Here is a 23955-nt window from a genome sequence, read left to right on the forward strand (position 1 = left end):
GCCATGTGCTCCCCTTCACAGCACTGACCACACTGGGCTGTTCCTGGCTGTGTCCGCAGCTAGGGCGGCAGTGGCTCTGAGGGGTCCCTGTGAGCTAAGACCCCGAGCAGCCTGGAGGCTCCCCGAGGGTTCGGGGAAAGGACCGCGGGAGGGTGGTGAGCGCCTGACATCGGCTGTCTTCTCTGCAGACGTCACTTTTATGAGGAACCGGAGCTCAATCCAAGAGCAAACAGCAGAGCCTGAGTGGCAGAAGGCAGCAGTGGCGCAGAGGAAACAGGTGTGGCCCTGGAGCCGGAGAGCTTTGCTTCTGCCGCCAGCACGTTGGTGACCCCTAATGCATGGGTGCACGTGGCACACATCACTGCGAGCACCTTTCCTCACCTGTGAAACGAGATGTCTGGAATCACTCGTAATGACCTTGGAGCGCTAAAGTGCTACAAAGGAAATTATTGACCTGGTCTCTAGCCTTTCGGTTCTAAGAGTCCTGGGGGAAGTGGGATCCAGCTGGAGCTGTGACTGAAAAGTGGGAGAACAGTGAGGGCTCGGGTCCATAGCTTTAGGCCAGGCACCCCTGGACCCCGCCCGGCCCTGGTACTCATGAGTTGTGCTCTCAGCCTCCGTGTCCTTGTATGTGGAGAGGGGATAACGAAGTTCACCTCGCAGAGGCATCCTGAGGTATAAAGCCTGAGGAGTGTGTGCAAGGCACAGAGCCCTCGGCCGGCGCAGGGCTGCTCTATCTCGGGCGCTGTTGCTGGCACTGTGCTCTGTGTGGCGAGATGGCTCTGTGGGACTCTGCCCTGGTGTTCACCTAGAGCGGTCAGGACCCTGGAGATGTCCTTGGTCCTGACAAATTCCAGAGCCCCAAGAGGCCCCAAGTGGGGTCGGGGGGTGGCTTCATGCCTGAGCCACTGCCACCCACCTTGTCACGTCCTCCTATGAAAGCAAAGCCTGCAGCCACCCAAGCAAGGCTCTGGAGCTCTCACCGGGGAGCGGCCGGATCTTGCTGGGGAGATACTAAACAGGCGGCGAGTTCTCTGCCGCCTCACGCGAGAAACAGGCCAAGGAGATTCAGAGGATCCTGGGATTAGCAACTGGAGGCAGAGCCTGGGACCTGGGCTCATGCTCCTTCCACCGGCCCGTCCCCGCCCCCGCCATGTCCTTTTCTGGATTCTGGGTTACTTGGTACCCACGGTTGCCTGTCCCCCCTCCATTATAACTCCTACCAACTGTGCTATATTTGCTTGTCTGTTCCCCCTGCTAGTGGGGGACTCCTGGAAAGCAGGGGCTTTACCGGGTTCACTTCTGTCTCTAGCACATGGCACAGTGCCTGGCACACCGTAGATCCTCATTACATTTTCATCAAATAAACGAATGAATGCATATTACATCAGTTTCTTCCTTTCCCACGCAAGCTCTTCATAAACTCAAAACCATGCCAGTTGTCACTAGCCACACCACATATATCAGCTAGGGTTAAGTTTGGCTGTGATATACATGCAGCTTAAAAGTTGCTTAAATAAGAAAGTTTTTTTCACGTTCATGTCTAGAGATACACAAAACAGGACCGGTAAGGTGATTCATAATTTTTTAAGAGACCTCAACTCCTTTTTTCTTGCTGTTCTACCATCTTCCATCTCATTGTTTAAAATGGAATTCCAGCTGTTGCCTCTGTATTCCAGCCGTTGCCTCTGTATTCCAGCCATTGCCTCTATATTCCAGCCATTGCCTCTATATTCCAGTGAACATTTCCTGGAAATGGCACACAACACTTCTGCTAATATCCTGTTGCCCAGAACTTAGTCATGTGATCACACCTAGCTACAGGGAAAGACAGGAAATGCTATCATTATTTGGGGTGGCCTGTGCCCTGTCGAGATTCTGGCTTTTTTACTCATTAACAGAGAAGGATGGATGCTGGGGGGACATTAGGAGTCCCAGCCGTGCCACACTCTATAGTCTAAATGGCGCACCCTTCTCTTACTATCTTCACCTACTAGCCCTGCGTGGTACTTGGGAATAAGAGGCATTATCCCCACTTCACGAGTGAAGGAACAGAGGCTCTGAGAAGCAAGTTTTCCCAGGCCACAGAGTGAGTAATGGCAGGGCTGAGATGGGCACCCAAGGTTGCCAGCTACAAGGTTAGTGCTCTTTCCTCTTCGTCATCTTGCCCCAGGGCTTCTTGGAAATGGTAGAGCTTGGGCTCCTTCCTCACAATTCCCTCAAGAAGCATCCAGCAGACACCTGCTGCATGTGCAGAAAGCACCGGATACTCAGAGAGAAACCAGATCCAATCCCTCTTGAGGACCTCATGGTCTGTCTTTACACAAGTCTTAGAATATAGTGTGGTGACTGGAGGGCTGTAGCACAGACAGCTCTCTGACCCCAGAGCCCGGGAAGCCAGTCCTTCAAGGTGTGTGACGTTCCATTTCAGGTTCCTGTCTGGAACCAGAGATGGGGTTAGAGAATTCGGGCTGAGTTCAAACCTCAGACAAAGGACACTGGTGTTTATGTTTGATGGGATGTGGTAGCACAGCTAAAAGTGTAGGCTCTGAGATCAGAAAGCGTTACTTCTCTTTTCATGGAAAGCAAGTTACAGTCCTATTTTTCATGTGAGAAAACCGAGGCTCAGCGAGTTCCAGTCTCTGTCCAAGGCAAGTGTGTGTCGGAGCGAGACTTGCGCGCAGTCTCCTGGTGTCTGAGCTGGACCTGCTCCTGCACGGGGCTTTGGGAGGCCACCAGAACACTCCCACTGCTCCCAGCCCTGGCTGGGGCCCACTACCTGCCAGGCTGGACCAGGCCTCCCACCTGGATTTTATTCTGCAGATAGGAGCCTGATCACCTGTAAGGAGCTGTCGGCATCATGTCTCAACAACTGGAGAGAGGGAGTCTCACCGAGGGAGAGATTTGCCCCTTGGAAGGTGTGTAATGCTTGCTCTGTTAGACTCCATTGCGTGAAGCCAAGACTCTGCTCTGGCGAGTCTGTGGCATTCATCCCTCCTCTCCTTCTCTGCAGGAATTATCTCTGGAGGTTTAACCACTTCTGTAGGGCTCCTGGCTCCTCTGTATCCTGATGGCGGCAAATGGGATGGGAAAAAAAATTGCCTTTGTATCATGTAGCAAATGGAGGTATACCATATCTCAGTGGCCTCACCGAGCCTGTTAGGTTTCAGGAAAACCATCTGGCTTGTCTTAGGATGGCTTTCTAAGCAGTCACTGACCCCAATTAGGCATTGATCAATAATGATCAATAAATGATCGATCAATCGATCATCAATTAGTTTTTGTTTTTTAAAAATATTTATTTATTTATTTAATTTTGGCTGCATTGGGTCTTCATTGCTGCACGTGGGCTTTTCTCTAGTTGTGGTGCACGGGCTTCTCATCGAGGTGGCTTCTCTTGTTGCGGGTTTCAGTAGTTGTGGCTCACGGGCTCTAGAGCGCAGGCTCAGTAGTTGTGGCACACAGGCTTAGTTGCTCCGCGGCATGTGGGATCTTCCCGGACCAGGGCTCGAACACCTGTCCCCTGCACTGGCAGGCGGATTCTTAACCACTGCGCCACCTGGGAAGTCCGTCAATTAGATTTAAACTATCAGCATTCACCAAATTTATACTGTCTATCCGACCCTGTGCTTGGCCTGTGACTGGCAGAAATAAAGGGGAGCCTGGATGCCTTCCTTTAAGGGAATTCAGCTGAGAGATTAGAGGTGGAAACAGAGAAAAGAATGAGGGACTTGAAGTAAGACAGAGGTAGGTTTGAATGACAACACTTCAGCTTATTAACTGTGTGACTGTAGGCAAGTGCTCAGGGTACCTGGCTTGCTTGTTGTGAATATTAAAGGAGAGAATAGAAAACACTTTGCTCACTACTGGGTCCATGGGAAATGCTCTGTTGGTGGTTAAGTGTCAAAAGCAGGGTGAATGCACACAACTATAACTACTTAAACTGAGATAGGAATTCAGAGGAGGAAGATATTCATGTGTGAATTATCTTTTAAGGCCTAGACTTGTAGAGCAGGTAATTTGGACCCTGGCGGGTCTGGGACTGGGGCCCTGAAAGATCATACTTTTCAGAATGTGCAGTACAATGGATGGCCACAGGGGGAAGACATAGGACAAATTTTAGCATCTTCCATTTCACCGTCCCTCTGGGCAGAGAATCCAGTAGGTGACTATCCTTTCTTCACTCCCTCCACACCCATGTTATAATCAGAGCTAAACTTCCACACACAATATCTGTAGATAGATGAGGGGTTCACGGGGCTTTTCAATTGCAGTAATATGTCAAAAGTTCTCTGAGACATCGCTGGCACATAGGAGCCAGTGTGTCAGAAAAGTCTTTCAATCTTGCTCTGATTTTTTTTTTCACATTCTCTGATCAAGTCTCCCAACATATCTCTGAAATATGCAAATATCTATAGTTTTCTGTATCTCTCTGATACTTTTGGGACACCAACTATGTCACTGAAATATTCTGAAACTCCTTGAAATGCTACTTTCTATAAATCTCTAAAATTATAAATCTCTATGTGGAGGTCTTTTTCTGACCCTCTCTAACCTTTGACAGCACACATTCTCTCTGAATCTCAGAGACTCTCAGTCCATCTGTCTACAACAGCTTGTTATCATTTTTTTTTTTTTTTATTGCGGTACGCGGGCCTCTCACTGTTGTGGCCTCTCGTTGCGGAGCACAGGCTCCAGACGCGCAGGCCCAGAGGCCATGGCTCACGGGCCCAGCTGCTCCGTGGCATGTGGGATCTTCCCGGACCGGGGCACGAACCCGTGTCCCCTGCATCGGCAGGCGGACTCTCAACCACTGCGCCACGAGGGAAGCCCCAGCTTGTTATCATTTTGCAAGTGGATATTGGACAAAGACAGGTGCTATCTGTGCTAAACTCCAGGAATTTGCACCTCCTAGTTCCAGGCTGCAATTGTCTTGGTTCTGAAGAAGGTGGAGATCAGAGCCCTTCCCACAGGAAGTTTCAGCTAGAACTGGAGCCAGAGAGAGAGCCAGGTGTTTGGAGTCAGTCAAGCCTGGGTTTGATTCTCTAATCCTCATCTTACTGTGTGACCTTGGCAAATTGCTTTTCCCTCTCCAAGTCTGTCTTTTCTAATCTAGTAAAGATAATCCTGCAGCCTTCGAGACTGTTATGAGGACTAGAGGCTGTATGAGGTAGTCAAGTGTAAAATGCCTGGTGAACGCCCATGACTATCCTGACTTAAGTGAGATGTGAGTCCGGAGGATGGAGAGATTCATGTGTGTGTTTCATTAGCCCTTGACATGGAAAGGAAGTATTCAGAGTCTGCTGCATTTAAGAAGTCGCTTTGTGTAAGCCCACATTATTGCTTCCTTTACAGATTCTGTGGGGCTGTGGACTTGCAAGAATTAGTCGTACTTTCCCCCCCAACTTTATTGATGTATAATTGACAAGTAAACTTGTACTATATTTAAAGTGTACAGCACAATGATTTCATATACGTATACATTGTGAAATTAGTCCCACAATCCAGTTAATTAACACATCTATCACCTCACATAGTTACCCTTTTGTTTTGGTGAGAACACTTAATATCTACTCTCTTAGCAAACTTCAGGTATACAACACAGTATTATTAGCTATAGTCATCATACTTTATGTTAGACACTCAGAACTCATGCATCTTACAACTGAAAGTGTGTAGCCTTGACAAACCTCTCTCCATTTCCTCCATCCCCCAGTCTCTGGGAACCACCATTCTATTCTCTATTTCTATGAGTTCAACTTCTTTTTGGTTCCACATACAAGTGATAACATATGGTACTTGTCTTTCTCTGTATGGCTTATTACACTGAACATAATGCCCTTCAAGTTCATCCATGTTGTCACAAATGGTAGGAGTCCCTTCTTTCTTGAAGAACAATATTCCCGTGTGTGTGTTTCTGTGTGTGTGTGTGTATCTATATATCACATTTTCTTTACCCATTCATCAATTGATGGACACTTAGGTTGTTTCCATATCTTGGCTATTGTGAATAATGCTGCAGGGAACACGGGAGTGCAGATATCTTTTTGAGATACTGATTTTGTTTCCTTCAGATATATACCCAAAGTAGCATTGCTAGGTCACATGGGAGCTCTAATTTTAATTTTTTGAGGTACCTCAACACTGTTTTCCATAATGGTTGTACCAATTTACATTCCCACTAACGGTGTATATCCTCAACATCTTCAACAACACCATCTCATGTCTTTTTGTCAATAGACATCCCATCAGGTGTAATGTGATATCTCATTGTGGCTTTCATTTGCATTTCTCCGATCAGTGATGTTGAGTATCTTTTCATAAACCTGTTGGCCTTTGTATGTCTTTTTTGGAAAAATGTCTGTTCAGGTACTTTGCCCATTTTGGGGGGGAGGGGGGAAGGAAATGTCTATTGAGGTCTTTTCCCCTTTTTTAAATTGGGTTTTTGGGGGGTTTTTTGTTTTGTTTTTTTTTGTTTTTTGCTATTGGGTTGTAAGGTTTCCTTACGTATTTTGTATATTAACCCTTTAATGAATATAATAGTTTTGATATAATCCTGATTATTTATTTTTGCTTTCATTGCCTGTGCTTTTTTTTTTTTTTGCGGTACACAGTCCTCTCACTGTTGTGGCCTCTCCCATTGCGGAGCACAGGCTCCGGACGCGCAGGCTCAGCGGCCATGGCTCACAGGCCCAACCGCTCCGCGGCATGTGGGCTCTTCCCAGACCAGGGCACAAACCCGTGTCCCCTGCATTGGCAGGTGGACTCTCAACCACTGCGCCACCAGGGAAGACCCATTGCCTGTGCTTTGGGCAACAAGATTCAAAAATTGCCAAGACAAATGTCAAGGAGATTGTCTCTGTTTTCTTCTAGAGTTTTACAATTTTAAATCTTTCCTTTAAGGCTTTAACCAATTTTGAACTGATTTGGGAGGGGCATGATGTAAGATAAGGGTCCAATTTCACTTTTTTGCATGTGAATATCCAATTTTCCAAACACCGTCTGTTGAAGAGACTATCCTTTCCCCACTTGTGTTCTTGGTGTTTGTCAAAAATTAATTGACTGTATATGTGTGGGTTTATTTCTGGGCTCCTTCTTCTGTTCCATTGATTTGTGTGTCTGTTTTAATGTCAATACCACACTGTTTCATTACTCTAGCTTTGTAGTATGGTTTGAAATCAGGATGTGTGATACCTCCAGTTTTGTTCTTCTTGCTCAAGAACAAAACTTTAACTATTTGGGCTCTTTTGTGGTTCCATATGAATTTTAGGACTCTTAAAATTTCTGTGAAAAATACCATTAGAATTTTTATAGCAATTGCATTTAATCTAGAGACTGCTTTGGGTAGTATGGACATTTTAACAATATTAATTCTTCCAATCTATTAACATGGCATATTTTCCCATTTGTGTCTTCTACAATTTCTTCTGTCAACGTTTTATAGTTTCCAGTGTACAGATCTTTCACATCTTTGGTTAAGTTTATTCCTAAGTATTTTATTCTTTTTGATACTATTATAAATGGGATTTATTCTTAATTTATTTTTTCAGATAGTTCGTTTTTAGTGTAGAGAAATGCAATGGATTTTTGTATGTTGACTTTGTAACCTGAAACTCTACAAAATGCATCTATTATTCTAACAATTTTTTGGTGGAGTCTATAGGGTTTTCCATACATAAGATCATGTTATCTGCAAACAGAGGCATTTTACTTCTTCCTTTCTGATTTGGATGTCTTTTATTTCTTTTTCCTGTCTAGCTGCTCTGGCTAGGACTCCAGTACTATGTTGAGTAGAAGTGGTGAGAGTCGACATCCCTGTCTTGTTCCTAATCTTAGAGGAAAAGCTTTGAGCTTTTCACTGTTGAATACTTCTGTTAGCTGTGGGCTAAGTTCAAGGTCTTTATTATGTTAAGGTACAATACATTTCATCTTTACCTGATTTTTTGAGGTGCATTTCATTTATATTTAACTTGTTGAGAATTTTTATCACAAAAGGATGTTGAGGTACATTTTTATCTAGACTTGATTTGTTGAGAGGTTTTTATTTATTTCTTTATTTATTTATTTTATTTTATTTTTACGGTACGTGGGCCTCTCACTGTTGTGGCCTCTCCTGTTGTGGAGCACAGGCTCCGGACATGCAGGCTCAGCAGCCATGGCTCATGGGCCCAGCCACTCCGCAGCATGTGGGATCTTCCCAGACCGGGGCACGAACCCGTGTTCCCTGCATCAGCAGGTGGACTCTCAACCACTGTGCCACCAGGGAAGCCTGAGAGGTTTTTTTTTATTATGAAAGGGTGTTGAATTTAGTCAAATGCTTTTCCTGCACCTATTGAGATAATCATATAATTTTTATCCTTTATTTTGTTAATGTAATGGATCACTTTTATTAATTTGCATATATTGGATCATCCTTGCATCCCAGGGATAAATCCCACTTGATCATGGTGTGTGATCCTTTAAATGTGCTTTTGAATTTGGTTTGCTAGTATTTTGTTGAGAATTTTTGCATTTATGTTCATCAGGGATATCAGCCTGTAATTTTCTGTTATTGTAATGACCTCATCTGGCTCTGGTATTAGAGTAAAGCAAGCCTTGAAAAATCAGTCTGGAAGTGTCCCTTTCTCTTTGATTTTTGGGAAGAGTTTGAGAAGGATTGGTAGTAATTCTTCTTTAAATATTTGGTAGAATTCACCAGTGAAGTCATTTGATTCTGCTGCTTTCTTTGTTGGGAGATTTTTGATTATTGATTCAATCTCCTTACTCATTATTGGTCTGTTCTAATTTTTTGATTTCTTCCTTATTCAGGCTTTGTAGGTTATATGTTTCTAGGAGTTTATTCATTTCTTCTAGGTTATCCAATTTGTTAGCATATAATTGTTCATAGAAGCCTCTTATGATCTTTATATTTCTGTGGTATCTGTGGTAATGCTTCCTCTTTCACTTATGATGTTATTTATTTGAGTCTTCTCTCCCTTTTTCTTAGTTATCCTAGCTAAAGATTTGTCAATTCTGTTATCTTTTCAAAAAGCCAACTCTCAGTTTTGTTGATTTTTCTATTGCATTTCTAGTCTCTATTTCATTTATTTCTGCTCTAATCTTTGTTATTTCCTTCCTTCTAATAACTTTGGGCTTATTTTGTTCTTCTTTTTCTAGTTACTTGAGGTATAACGTTAGATTCTTTATTTGAGATCTTTTCTCTTAATGTAGGCGTTTATCACTATGAATCACTTACTTTAAATGTGCAATATCAAGAGTTGGACACAAGCTGGGGCAATAGAGCAGATTTCAGCATCTTCCACTGTAGTTTACCTTTAGTGATGAGTAGTAAAGCCTTTGGTGGCACTTCATACACTATCTTATGTGTGACCCCATCTGCCTGCAGTGTTTAGCATCGGTGGAGATTGTGTGGGCAGCTGGAAATCTGAGCTGCTGTTTGACAATATGTCTCTGTATTTAGCATTTAGACTAGTGTGTTCCAATAGAACTTTCAGCTATAATGGAAATATTCCAAATCTGTGCTGTCCAAAATGGTAGCTATTAACCACATAGGGCTATTGAACAGTTGAAATGTGACTAGTACAACTGAGGAATAAAAATTTTAACTTAAGTTAATGGTAATTAATTTGAATATAAATATTTAGCTACATATGGGTAGAGGGTTCTGGATTGGACAACACAGAATTCCAGACAACTCCAGTTTATCTAGGAATGAATGAACACTCTCCATCCCAGCCTCTTTCTGAGGCTGAGCTAAGATTCATTAGTGACGTTGTCTCCCAAGGAGCTCACAGTGGAGGAGGGGTGGGAAGTGGGCGAGGAAGCAATGATGAATTCATAAACACTATAATATAAGCCTAATTACTACAGTAAGAGATATAAATCATACTGATGGTTGCTTCCACTTCTGAGTGCCTAACCAGGGGCAAAACACTTTATAGTGTGATTTAGGTCTCAGGGCATCCCTATGAGATTTTGCAGATGAGGAAACCAAGGTGCAGAGTGACCAAATGGTTTATTTATGACAATTTAGATGCCAACCTAGATGGATGTCTTACTCTAAAATCTTTGTATAATGCTTATGAGGAACTTAAAAGAGGACTACATCACATTGAGTGAGGTACTAGTCAAGCTTTCTAAAGGAGTTTGGGTTTCAGCTAGCAGGAAGAATAAGTAGGGTTTTAGTAGAAAAGGAGAGAAGACAGAGTCCAAGCAAAAGGATAGCATTAATCAGTGAGGCAAGAAATCTTGAGGGCTTTTTCTGCTCGTTAACATTGTAATTAACCAAAATTTGGGTTTGGCCTCTCCTTTGTAACAGGTTTGGCTGAGTCCAAGAAGAGGGGATTGGTCCCTGACTAGAGGAGTCTGTGCTTATGGGGTAATTGAGAGGGTGTGGTCCATGGAACAACATCATCTAAAACCACTGGTCTGGGAGGGAGACTAGAGAGCCCCCAACAGGGCTGGAGGGATGTGGAGCCCAGGGTGAAGGGCAGCAAGGGCGGAGGAGTGGGTGTCTCCCTTCGAGGTGGGTAAATTCATGGAGTGCAAGCATACACCCTTGTACACTTAAACATCAAAGGAGACTCCCAGCTTCTTAAAGATGAACTGTGGATACTGGGAGAGAAACATGGGGAATGACGGGAACCATTAAGTTCAAGTCGTGTTAGGCTCACTTTTTTGCCTGTATTTTCAACAGACGTAAGAGAATCTATTGATGGAACAAGTTCTTTGGCATCAAATATGTGGTGGGATCAGCAGACAAAGTTTTTCATGTTGGGATTTCAAAAAGACATTTTCCATAATCTCTTGGAGACACGATGGTATGTTTGGTGGACTTGTGATAGTTGATGCTACTATGACAACCTAGAGGCAGGTCTCTAGCGACTTAACCATTCAACTCTATTCTTGGCCATGTTCCTAACAAATGTACTGCATGATCTAAATAAAGACATTGGCTAAAGGTTATCCTATTTGGTAAAGAGAACTAAATTGCTATTCAGAGAATCAAAAGCCAAGAAGTTATTGTCTTCTGTAATTGATTTGACTCTATCAAGACTGTATTTAATTATGAGAGCCATAAAGTGTAGCATTTAGCCTCAGGAAAACCAAGTGGAAAAGGAAAGGAATGTTTGATTTGGTAATGTCAGTCTCAGTCAAACTTTTTTAGTGCTTGCTGTAGGGATTTTATAGTGAATAAACCACTGCTCTCTATGGTCATACATTCCCCACATCAGAGCCGATAGAATCACTTTTACACTTGCTACTTAAATGGGGACTACAAAATCTATAGTGACTTATGGTGTGAAGTGGAGTCCTGGCTGTGAATAAACCCAGTGGTAGCCTGGCTTTTCTGCTGGAAATATAGAATGTTTCTTTAAAAACTGGTTTAGGATTTTTAAGTTAAAAAAATAAAATGTGGACTTCCCTGGTGGCACAGTGGTTGAGAGTCCGCCTGCTGATGCAGGGGACACGGGTTCGTGCCCCGGTCCGGGAAGATCCCACATGCCGCGGAGCGGCTGGGCCCATGAGCCATGGCTGCCGAGCCTGCGCGTCTGGAGCCTGTGCTCCGCGACGGGAGAGGCCACAACAGTGAGAGGCCCGCATACCGCAAAAAAAAAAATAAATAAATAAATAAATAAATAAATAAATAAATAAATAAATAAATAAAAATGTGATGGGGGCGTGTTGGTGGGAGGTGATTGTCCTGTACTATTTTCTCCCTAAAGGCAGATCGCTGCTTAGAGAAATGAACAGACGATTATGAAAGCCAGGGTTTATATATCAGGCTCAGTCCCAAGGGTTGTCTCCCCAAAGCAGCAGCAGATGGGCCAAAGACACACGTGGACAGAGGGAAAGACCTAGAGCTGTTTGAGTGTGAGGTCAAGTCCTCACCTCAGCTATGTCCTGCCGAAGGGTGTGTCCTGGCGCAGGCCAGAGGGAGTGTTTTTAAGTGACTTAAGTGCTTGCAGTTCCACTGACCTGGCCTTTCCTCCCTCCTCCAATCCGTTCTCCACACTAAAGCCAGAAGGACCTTTTCAAATGTAACTCTGAGCAGGTCATGCAACCCACTCTCTGCTTAGAACCTACCAGTGTTTTTCCAGGAATGTCAGCACAGTTCACTGGTGCCTACGTGGTTTACCCTGCAGCTTCATTTGCCCCAAATCTCCCTCCTTTTCGCGCTCCACTCACTGTAGTCTTTTCTTTCCTGGCAGCATGCTATGGCCTTCCACTGCGGGGCTTTTGCACATGCTGCTGCTTTTGTCCAGTGAACTTTCCTGTCCACACCCCTTGCTTTGTGTTCTCACAGATTCATATTCTTCCCATAAACTACACAAAGGAGGGATTGGCCTGATTCTGCTCATCATATTACCCTAGCATAATGCCAGACACACAGTCAATAACTAATTATTGAAAGAACGACTGAACTTTCTTTCTAGAGTGAAAGACTTTCATGCTGTCTATCAGATCTCGCTTCTAGGAAAGTATGTCATATTGATCTTCCATTCCCTTTTAATTTCTCAGGGTGGGGTGGGAGGGAAACCTTAAATCATGGCTGGGAAGGCTTAGGCATTGGCAAAGGGCCAAGGAGTAGGTGGGGGAGGTGGGAAGGCTTTTGGAGTGTCATGCAAAGGGGGAGGGAGGACTTTTTCCAGGCTGTCCTAAGGAGCCATCTACTTTGCCAATGACTATGTTCTCCCTTGCCAGGCTACCCTGGGTCCCAGGAATTTAATCTTAATGAGTAGATGATAAGTGGTTAAACACATAGAGCCCTAAAGGATCTGGGACTCTTCACCAGCAAGATTCTTATATAACCTATGCCTCTTATACCTCACGTGACTTCAAGCCATGATGTAATCTCTGTAAATTTCTTTTCAACCCAATTGTGATCCAAAGCATGATGAGTGGAGTCAGCGGAAACTAAATTTGAGCGTCCACTCAGCTACTTACCAGCTGTGTGATTTCAAACAATCCTGTTTGAAAACCTGTTTTTGCCACTGTAAAGTGGTATTAATAATAGTTTCCATTTCACTGGGCAGCTGTGAGTATACATCAAAATAATGTTTCTAAATCACTGAACACCACTCTCATCTCACTGGTTTGACACACAGAGGTTTATTTCTTGCTTACACTGCAGTACTGTGCCATGAGTAGTGGTGGCAGAAGTGTAAATCTCTGCATCCTTTCTGGAAGACAACTGGACAATATGTATGAAAAGCCTTAAATTACTACCCAGTAATTTCACACTTCTAGGAATTATTCCTAGCCAAATAACCAGAGACGCAGATATACCAGTTGATGTACGCGGATATCCTTATAACCTATTGACAACAATGGGCCACTGGAAAGACTTAAGTGTTTAACAGTATTGGGGGAGGGCAGGAGGGATGGCAGTGGTGGTTGTAAGGGCTGTAATTCTCCCAACAGCTGAGGTTTACTTCCTTGTGAAAGCAGCTTTTTCTGTTACTAGAGTAATACCCGTGGCCTCTCTCTACCTCCTCACTTACTACTCACCATGCTTCCGTGATGGGATCAGGAACTGAGATGTGTCTTCCTGAAACTTCTTCCCATCTATCTAAGGAATAGGCAAACCCCAGGAAACAAGTGTTCTCAATTGCTTTCAGCCATGAAGCAAGTTTAGCACTTAAGTCTCTGTCTCAATGGAAGCAGGCTATCACTGCCTGTAATTGGGCAGATAAATCAGCCCAATACCGGAATTCATCATTAGATTGTCCACCCACCCATTCACACATGCTAACTTTATTTTATACCAATGATTTATAAAGTTGACATTTTAATGCACAATCTGCCTTAATCTTTTATTTCTCACTTAGTTTAGTTTTATTTAGGAGAATATAATTATGGTGTTTATCACTTATACTAAACGTATAGTCTCTATAATCAATAGTATCAACGTTACCTGGGAACTTCTCGGAAATGCAGATTCTTGGACTCTACCTAGATCTACTGAATCAGAAACTCTGTGTGTGGAGCCCAGTGGTTTGTGTTTTAACAAATTCTCTAGGTGATTCTCATGCATGCTAAAGTTTGTAAGCACTCATTTTTTAGCACACACGCAATACTGGATGAAAATATACCAAAACGTTACAGATACCGAATCAGGACTGGCTTCTTGCTGCTGGTACATCAATACCCGAGAAGTAGTTGTTGGTAGAAAGGAAAGTTGCTTTTAATCAGAATGCCACCAATCTGAGGAGATGGTGGACTCAGTGTCCCCCCAAAACCACCCCCGAAGATCCTGCTCACCCATGAAAGTTTTTAAAGGGAAAAAGGGAAGTAATCTCAGTTCATCATTGAGATAGGGGGTCAGTGTAGTCTCCATCCCCCACTGTGTGCAGGCTTGTTGATATCTTGCACTTTTTCTTTAGATGCTGTCTTGTTCATACAGTTTGTTCACCAGGTTACTGAATGGGAAGCTAGGGAAGAGATCTGGTCATCTGTTGATTATTTATTCTTCATTTCTACTTCTTTGAGCTACAGAAAGAACCAACAGATTAGACAAGATATTGTGTAATCAAAAGATGTGAAACGTGTGCTAGAGCTGGAGATGGGGGTGCCTGGTTTAAGGTTAGTGACAAGACAAAGAGGCCTCCCGTAGAGAGCTCTTTCCTGCAAAAAGTTCTTTCCTGCCAAAAGCTACTTACATTATTAGTAATTTTCTTTGAGAGGTGGGGCTGCAGATGTGTGCGTTTTGGTATAAATTAATTTTAAATTAAATTATCTTATTTTTCAGATATCTTTGTGTATTTCTTGGCTTACGTCCCATCAATAAATCTCATAGGGTGGAGCAGCAATTCTTGATGTCATTCAATGAAGTATCAGCTTTTAATTTATAAAAAGTAGGCAAGGTTACAGATATTTGTAGTTTATGAGAGTAGATACATTTTTCCACTTAAGAATTTTTAAATAATTACATATTCACAGGAAATTGCAAAGATAGAATCAAAAGCAATTGACTTCTGTATATTAACCATGTATCCTACAACCTTGCTATAGCTGCTTATCAGTTCCAGGAGTTTTTTGTTCTGTTTTATTTTTGCAATTCCTTGGGATTTTCTTTATTGAGAATCTTTTCATACGTGAACAACCTATCATGTTTTACTATTGCTTCTGGCCAATGTTCAAAAACAAAATTCTCTAAGCTTTCCCCTAGTCAATATTTTCACCTTTATCCTTTGTATCTTTCCCACTCATACCTCAGGAATGGGCTCTGGTAATTGTCAAGGAAATTCTAATGTAACATAGAGACAGGTAAATATCCCCAAGGGAAAGAAAAAATTAGTGAGAAGTGGAAAAATTCCTATTCTGAGCCAACTGATTATCAACTAATTTATCTTTCCCCACCTCTGAAAAATGGGGGTAATCAGTAGAATCATTCCTGTGTTTATAATCAAGGTATAATTTCATACTACAGTGAAACAAGTAGACAAAAAAAATGTGCAGTTCAGTGAATTTTGAAAAATGCATATGTCTGTTAATTGTGTCCTATAGCACATTTCCATTATCCTAGAGAGTTCTCTTACCCTTTCTAATCAACCCCTCACTCCTCCAGTGACTACCACTCTACCATTTTACAACGTAGATCAGCTTTGCCTGTTCTAGAAGTTCATACACATGGACTCATACTGTACATATTTTCTGGTGTCTTGCCTCTTTTATTTAGCATAATGTTTTTTGTTGTTTTTTTTTCCAGTACGCAGGCCGCTCACTGCTGTGGCCTCTTCCCGTTGCGGAGCACAGGCTCCGGACGCGCAGGCTCAGCAACCATGGCTCACGGGCCCAGCCGCTCCGCGGCACGCGGGATCCTCCCGGACCGGGGCACGAACCCGCGTCCCCTGCATCGACAGGAGGACTCTCAACCACTGCGCCACTGGGGAAGCCCTAGCATAATGTTTTGACATTCACCCACATTGCTGCAAGTATCATTAGTTTTTCTTTGTTGCTGCTGAGTAGTATTCCATTGTCAGAATACACCACATTTGCTTGTTGATGGGCACCTGGAATATTCCTAGTTTTTGTCTATTACGAATAAGATTACTGTTGGTTTGCGTTCTGCAGGCCTGCAAGGTCTGTACTTGCCCAGCTTCAAGACTGAAGAAAGAGCCTGGAGTCAGCAACAGACACATCAGTGGTTTAATAGATGGGGGAGCTTACACGTCTGAAGCAAGGTCCTGGAGCCACACCCCACCATGTGCTGTGGACGGCAGGGCAGTCTTCGCTCCCGGGGGGCAGGGGGAGATTACCAGTTATAGGGGGAATTGATAGCAGGTGGGCTCATTGGTTACCAGGGAAACCAGCAGAGGGGCATGCCCCTAACCACTCCTTTGATAAGCATAGTGGAGAGTTCTGATCTAAAGCTAGAACAATCATTAGCTGGGGCGTGGGAAAGTATGTAAGAAAGTCAGTCATGTGAGTAGTGTGTAGGTGAAGCAGGACCTGATGGAGCAGCGGATGTACAGAGAGCAAGAGCACAGCCATCGAGTGGCCTGACCATATACCTACTATGAACATTCTTATACAAAGAGATTTGTGGATATGTTTTCATTTCTCTTGGATTAATGCCTGAGAGTAGAATTTTGGGGTCATTGGGGAGATGTATACTTTATAAGAAACTTCAAATCTTAGACACAACAGCAGTGTATGGGAGTTCCAGTTCTCACATCCTCGGCTACGTATCGTGTTGTCAGTGTTTTCATTTTAGCTATTTCAGTGACTCTGAGGTGAAATCTTGGTATAGTTTTACTTTGCAATTCCCTAATACCTAGTAACGTTGCTCACATTTTAGAGTACTTATTGGCCATTCATACATCTTCTTTTTTGAAGTACTTGTTTATATCTTTCTAAATTGGGTTGTCTTAAAAATTATTATTGAGTTGTAAAAGTTATTTATATATTCTGAATATAAACCCTTTGCCAGATGTGTGTGTTGCACATATTTTCTTCTGGTTGAAGTCTTTTCCATGAAGTCTTTTCTTAATGGTGTTGTTGATAAGAAGTTTTAAATTCTGATGAAATCCAATTCATCAATTTTGGGTTTTTCTAGGATTGGGTCAGACACAGAAGACAGCAAACTCTAAGTAATCATGGCTTAGACAAGACGGCAATTTCTTTATTTTCTCTCACTAATGCAGGAAGTCCATTCCACAATCACCAGGAATGTCTTCAGTTTTGTTTTTTCCATTCTCAATATATGGGTTCCAACTTGTGGTTCATGAAAGTACCCAAACCAAAGTAGAGTGAACACATCCTCTCTCTGTAGATACTTCCTTGGAGCAGGACCATCATTAACGCTTATGTTTAATTGGCCGGGACTTAGTCTCCTCAGTCTGCAGGGCTACAAGGGATGCTGAACAATGTAGTTTATATTCCATTTGGCTATATATTCACCTAAAAATTCACCTAAAAAATCAAAGGTTTTAATAAGATAGAAGAAAAGGATAACAAATATTCTTGAAAAATGTGTGGTCTCTGCCATAATGTGCTGATTCTTGCTTATGAATTTTCTCATTTTATCTATTTTAAAATATATTGGTATGTAATCATTGTTTCAATCTTATTATCTTTATTTTTTTTCTCTGATTTTGCAATTAAATTGTGATTTTCATTCTTAGTATTGTGGATTCGTACTTACTTTTTTTTCCTGATCAGTATTGTCTAAGGTTTGTCAATTGTATCTTTTTGAAGAAATAACTTCTGGCTTAGTTTATCTCCTCCAGCAGAGTTTTAGAAACTGAGAGATATTGCTCATTTCTCAGAAACTTTTATCAGCATTTATATCTGTAAATATACAGTAAGAGATGTCATTGTCAGGTTCCCAAATGACCAACAGAGAGAGAAACTGCTAACCCAGCAAATGAAGCAAGGTTATTTCTAGGGTTTTAGCTTTTGGGTTCAGTGATTTTAAGGTGGGTCTTTCCTGGTGATAAACGGTGAGGTTTGAGAAGAACTCTGGAGTGATGGGAACAGTGAGGTAAGAGTCTTGAAGTCTTGATGAAAAAGTTGTTAGTCTTGATAAGTAAACTATCTTTGTGGGTTCATTGTCTTAATTTTAGGAGCAAAGATTTCCTTGAGCACATAGCTATTTTTATGTGATCTCAGTATTACTTAATACAGGGACAGAAAGGTGTTCCCAATCCCTCTATTATTTGGGTCAAGGAGAGGTAATTATATTAATTTCCATTTTTGATATGTATTGGTCAGTCTATCTATCTGTCATCTATTCAAATATATATATGAATATATGTATATAAATATATATATTAGAGGAATTGAGTCATGAGATTTCCATGAGTCATGGGACTGGCAAGTTCAAAATCTGTGAGGCAGGCCAGCAGGCTGCAGGTCCAGGGGAGAGTTGATACTGCCGTCTTGAATCCAAAATCTGCAGGACAGGTCAGCAAACTGGAAAGAGAAGCAGGGTTTCTACGTTACAGCCATGAGCCAGAATTGCTTCTTCTTTGCGAAACCTTAGTTTTTGTTCTTAAGCTCTTCAACGATTGGATAAGGTCCACCTACAATGTAGAGGGTATTCTACTTTTCTTAAAGTCTACTGATTTAAATATTAATCACATCTAAAAAATACCTTCACGTCAACATCTAAACTGGTGTTTCACCAAATAACTTGGTCTAGCTAAGCTTACACAGATACATACAGAATTGTTGCCAAACCCTGTTTCATTCTAGCCATAAATAATATTAATCCAAGGATAAATTTATTTTTAAAAACAGTCTAGTCATCTTATTGAAAGGTATGTTTCTAATAAATTTTACTTTCTATGTTTGATATTATCAATATTTATCAAAATTGATAATATATTTGCAATGTTTTATCAACTGTGTTCTGATAAAAATTATAATAAATTAATACAGGAGAATTTTTAATCTTATGGTCATAAGTATAAAACTAATTTATAATTTTGTTGCAGAAAGTTATAATAGGGTTATAAATAAAAAATTTTCAAAACTAACATATTCATATTGATATAAAATCTTCTGGGGAAGCCTTATTTTAAAATATCAATACTTATAAAAGTCTAAAAATTATACCTCTTGCAAGTATTTTAACTTGTATAAAATTTTAGATATTAATATAGATGATTAAGGGATCATAGAGTTACTCAAATCCTTTTAGAGGATATGTAAGCAAAATATTGAAGACTGCTGGGATTAAGTTCCAAACTCTCTCTCCAAGGAAACCACCATGGTACTGTTAGAGAAAAAATATTCAGTGACAATTCTTAAGGATGGTGAGACAGAGTTTATTCAGGGCCATCCAGTAGGATGGAATGGAATTTTAAAGGGAAGGAGAAAGACTGGGCTCAACTCCAAATATAACAAGGGCAAGTGAGAATTTATAACCAAGGAGCAGGATGGAAGTCAGTGAATAGAAAATCTCTAAGAGGAAACATCAGGAGTAAGGGGGATTCTGGCTGAACCAACTAACAGGATTTTTGCTGAATGAAGACAGGTCAGGGTGATCAGACATCATATTGGGGATGGTGGAGAATGAGAAACCTCATCAGATATTGAGGATATCACATATCAAGGATGAGGGTTTCTGGTTAACTGATTTAGCAGGGTTCTTGCTAAAACTGGATTTTACAAGGATGTGCACAAATGGGCCTAGAAAAGGCTCAAGATCCTGACTAAAGTTTGATCAAGCAAAGAATCTTTGTCAGTACCAAGAGGCAACATTTCTGTCAAAAGCTTAGGAGAAAGAGCACTTGTACTTAACTATTAACTCTTTTTTTATTATTTTTTTAACATCTTTATTGGAGTATAATTGCTTTACAATGGTGTGTTAGTTTCTGCTTTATAACAAAGTGAATCAGTTATACATATACATATGTTCCCATATCTCTCCCCTCTTGCATCTCCCTCCCTCCCACCCTCCCTATCCCGCCCCTCTAGGTGGTCACAAACACCGAGTTGATCTCCCTGTGCGAGGCGGCTGTTTCCCACTAGCTATCTATTTTACATTTGGTAGTGTATATATGTCCATGCCACTATCTCACTTCATCCCAGCTTACCCTTCCCCCTCCCTGTGTCCTCAAGTCCATTCTCTACATCTGCATCTTTATTCCTGTGCTGCCCCTAGGTCTTCAGAACCAATTATTTTTTAAGGTTCCATATATATGTGTTAGCATACAGTATTTGTCTTTCTCTGACTTACTTCACTCTATATGACAGCCTATAGGTGCAGCCACCTCACTATAAGTAACTCAATTTCATTTCTTTTTTTTTAACCTCTTTATTGGAGTAAAATTGCTTTATAATTTGTGTTAGTTTCTGCTGTATAACAAAGTGAATCAGCTATACGTACACATGTATGCCCATATACCCTCCCTCTTGCATCTGCCTCCCACCCTCGCTATCCCATCCCTCTAGGTGGTCAAAAAGCACTGAGAGGATTTTCCTGTGCTATGCGGCTGTTTCCCACTAGCTAGCTATTTTACATTTGGTAGTATATATATATATATATATATATATATATATATATATATATATATATATACACACTATATATATATGTATAGTATATAGTATATATATATACATATATACATATATATATGTATAGTATATAGTATATATATATATAGTATAGTATATAGTATATATATATATATATAGTATAGTATATAGTATATATATATATAGTATATATATATATATATATAGTATATATATATATATCAATGTCACTCTCTCACTTTGTCCCAGCTTACCTTCCCCCTCCCTGTGTCTTCAAGTTGATTCTCTATGTCTGCATCTTTATTTCTCTCTGCCCCTAGGTCCTTCAGAACCTTTATATATATATATATATATATATATATATATATATATATATATATATATTCCATATATATGTGTTAGCAGACAGTATTTGTTTTTCTCTTTCTGACTTACTTCACTCTGCATGACAGATTCGAGGTCCATCCGCCTCACTACAAATAATTCAATTTCGTTTCTTATTATGGCTAATATTCCATTGTATATATGTGCTACATCTTCTATATCCATTCGTCTGTCAATGGACACTTAGGTTGCTTCCATGTCCTGGCTATTGTAAATAGTGCTGCAATGAACATTGTGGTACATGACTCTTCTTGAATTATGGTTTTCTTAGGGTATATGCCCAGTAGTGGGATTGCTGGGTCATATGGTAGTTCATTTTTTAAGGAACCTCCATACTGTTCTTTATAGTGGCTGTATCAATTTATATTCCTACCAACAGTGCAAGAGGGTTCTGTTTTCTCCACACCCTCTCCAGCATTTATTGTTTGTAGAACTTTTGATGATGGCCATTCTGACAAGTGTGAGGAGATACCTCATTGTAGTTTTGATTTGCATTTCTCTAATGATTACTGATGTTGAGCATCCTTTCATGCGTTTGTTGGCAATCTGTATATCTTCTTTGGAGAAATGTCTATTTAGGTCTTCAGCCCATTTTTTGATTGGGTTTTTTGTCTTTTTGATATTGAGCTGCATGAGCTGTTTGTATATTCTGGAGATTAATCCATTGTCAGTTGCTTCATTTGCAAATATTTTCTCCCATTCTGAGGTTGTCTTTTCATCTTATTTATGGTTTTCTTTGCTGTGCAAAAGCTTTTAAGTTTCATTAGGTACCATTCGTTTATTTTTATTTCTCTTTCTCTAGGAGGTGGGTCAAAAAGGATCTTTCTGTGATCTATGTCACAGAGTGTTCTGCCTATGTTTTCCTCTAAGAGATTTACAGTGTCTGGTCTTAAATTTAGGGCTTTAACCATTTTGAGTTTATTTTTGTGCATGGTGTTAGGTGTTCTAATCACATTCTTGTATATGTAGCTGTCCAGTTTTCCTAGCACCACTTATTGAAGAGGCTGTCTTTTCTCCATTGTATATTCTTGCCTCCTTTATCAAAGATAAGGTGACCATATGTGCATGGATTTTTCTCTGGGCTTTCTATCCTGTTCCATTGATCTATATTTCTGTTTTTGTGCCAGTAAAATACTCTCTTTGTTATTGTAGCTTTGTAGTATAATCTAAAGTTAGGGACCCCCATTGCTCCAACTCTGTTTTTCTTTCTCAAGATTGCTTTGGCTATTCGGGGTCTTTTGTGTTTCTGTACAAACCGTACAATTTTTTGTCCTAGTTCTGTGAAAACTGCCATTGGTGCTTTGATAGGGATTGCATTGAATCTGTAGGTTGCTTTGGGTAGTATAGTCATTTTCACAATGTTGATTCTCCAATCCCAGAACATGGTATATCTCTCCATCTCTTTGTAGCATCTTTAATTTCTTTCATCAGTTTCTTACAGTTTTCTGCATACATGTCGTTTGTTTCCTTAGGCAGGTTTATTCCTAGGTATTCTATTCTTTTTGTTGCAATGGTAAATGGAAGTGTTTCCTTAATTTCACTTTCAGATTTTTCATCATTAGTGTATAGGAATGCAAGAGATTTCTGTGCATTAATTTTGTATCCTGCTACTTTATCAAATTCACTGATTAGCTCTAGTAGTTTTCTGGTAGAGTCTTTAGGATTCTCTATGTATAGTATCATGTCATCTGCAAACAGTGACAGTTTTACTTCTTTTCTGATTTAGATTCCTTTTATTTCTTTTTCTTTTCTGATTGCTGTGGCTAAAACTTCCAAAATTATATTGAATAATAGTGGTGAGAGTGGGCAATCTTTTCTTATTCCTGAGTGGGAAATCTTGTCTTGCTCCTGATCTTAGTGGAAAGGTTTTCACTTTTTCACCATTGAGAACCATGTTTGCCATATGTCACCTTTATTATGTTGAGGTAAGTTCCCTCTATTCCTACTTTCTGGGGGGTTTTATCATAAATGTATGTTGAATTTTGTCAAAAGCTTTTTCTGCCTCTATTGAGATTATCATATGTTTTTTTCTCCTTCAATTTGTTAACATAGTGTATCACATTGACTGATTTGTGTATATTGAAGAGTCCCTGCATTCCTGGGATAAACCCCACTTGATCATGGTGTATGATACTTTTAATGTGCTATTGGATTCTGTTTGCTAGTGTTTGGTTGAGGATGTTTGCATCTATGTTCATCAGTGATATTGGCCTATAGTTTTCTCTTTTTGAGACATATTTGTCTGGTTTTGGTGTCAGGTTGATGGTGACCTCATAGAATGAGTTTTGGAGTGTTTCTCCCTCTGCTATATTTTGGAAGAGTTTGAGAATGATAGGTGTTTGCTTTTCTCTAAATGTTTGATTGAATTTGCCTGTAAAGCCATCTGCTCTGGGCTTTTGTTTGTTGGAAGATTTTTAATCACAGTTTCAATTTCAGTGTTTGTGATTGGTCTGGTTATTTTTTTATTTCTTCCTTTTTCAGTCTCATAAGGGTGTGCTTTTCTAAGAATTTGTCCATTTCTTCCAGGTTATCAATTTTATTGGTACATAATGCTTGTAGTAATCTCTCATGATCCTCTGTATTTCTGCAGTGTCAGTTGTTACTTCTCATTTTTCATTTCTAATTCTGTTGATTTGAGTCTTATCCCTTTTTTTCTTGATGAGTCTGGCTAATGGTTTATCAATTTTGTTTATCTTCTCAAAGAATCAGTTTTTAGTTTTATTGAACTTTGCTATTGTTTCCTTCATTTCCTTTTCATTTATTTCTGATCCGATCTTTATGATTTCTTTCCTTCTGCTATCTTTGGTGGGCTTTTTTTTTCTTCTTTCTCTAATTGGTTTAGGTGTAAGGTTAGGTTGTTTATTTGAGATGTTTCTTGTTTCTTGTGTTACGATTGTATTGCTATAAACTTCCCTCTTAGAACTGCTTTTGCTGCATCCCATAGGTTTTGGGTCTTCGTATTTTCATTGTCATTTGTTTCTAGGTATTTTTTGATTTCCTCTTTGGTTTCTTCAGTGATCTCTGTTTATTTAGTAGTGTATTGTTTAGTCTCTATGTGTTTGTATTTTTTACAGATTT

General features: G+C 40.6%; 1 protein-coding gene across 1 annotated transcript in view; it reads left to right on the plus strand.

Moving 5' to 3' along the window:
• Positions 1 to 2860: 2860 nt before the first annotated feature.
• LOC309831147 (selection and upkeep of intraepithelial T-cells protein 1-like) overlaps positions 2861 to 23955 on the plus strand; it is a gene marked incomplete at both ends in the record, with an annotated part of 41415 nt that continues 20320 nt past the window's right edge. The window contains 1 exon segment of the mRNA XM_082668134.1: positions 2861 to 2918. Coding sequence (XP_082524260.1) covers positions 2861 to 2918 — 58 coding nt within the window.

This window comes from Grampus griseus, assembly GCF_964374135.1.
Source record: "Grampus griseus genome assembly, chromosome: 1".
Taxonomy (NCBI): domain Eukaryota; kingdom Metazoa; phylum Chordata; class Mammalia; order Artiodactyla; family Delphinidae; genus Grampus; species Grampus griseus.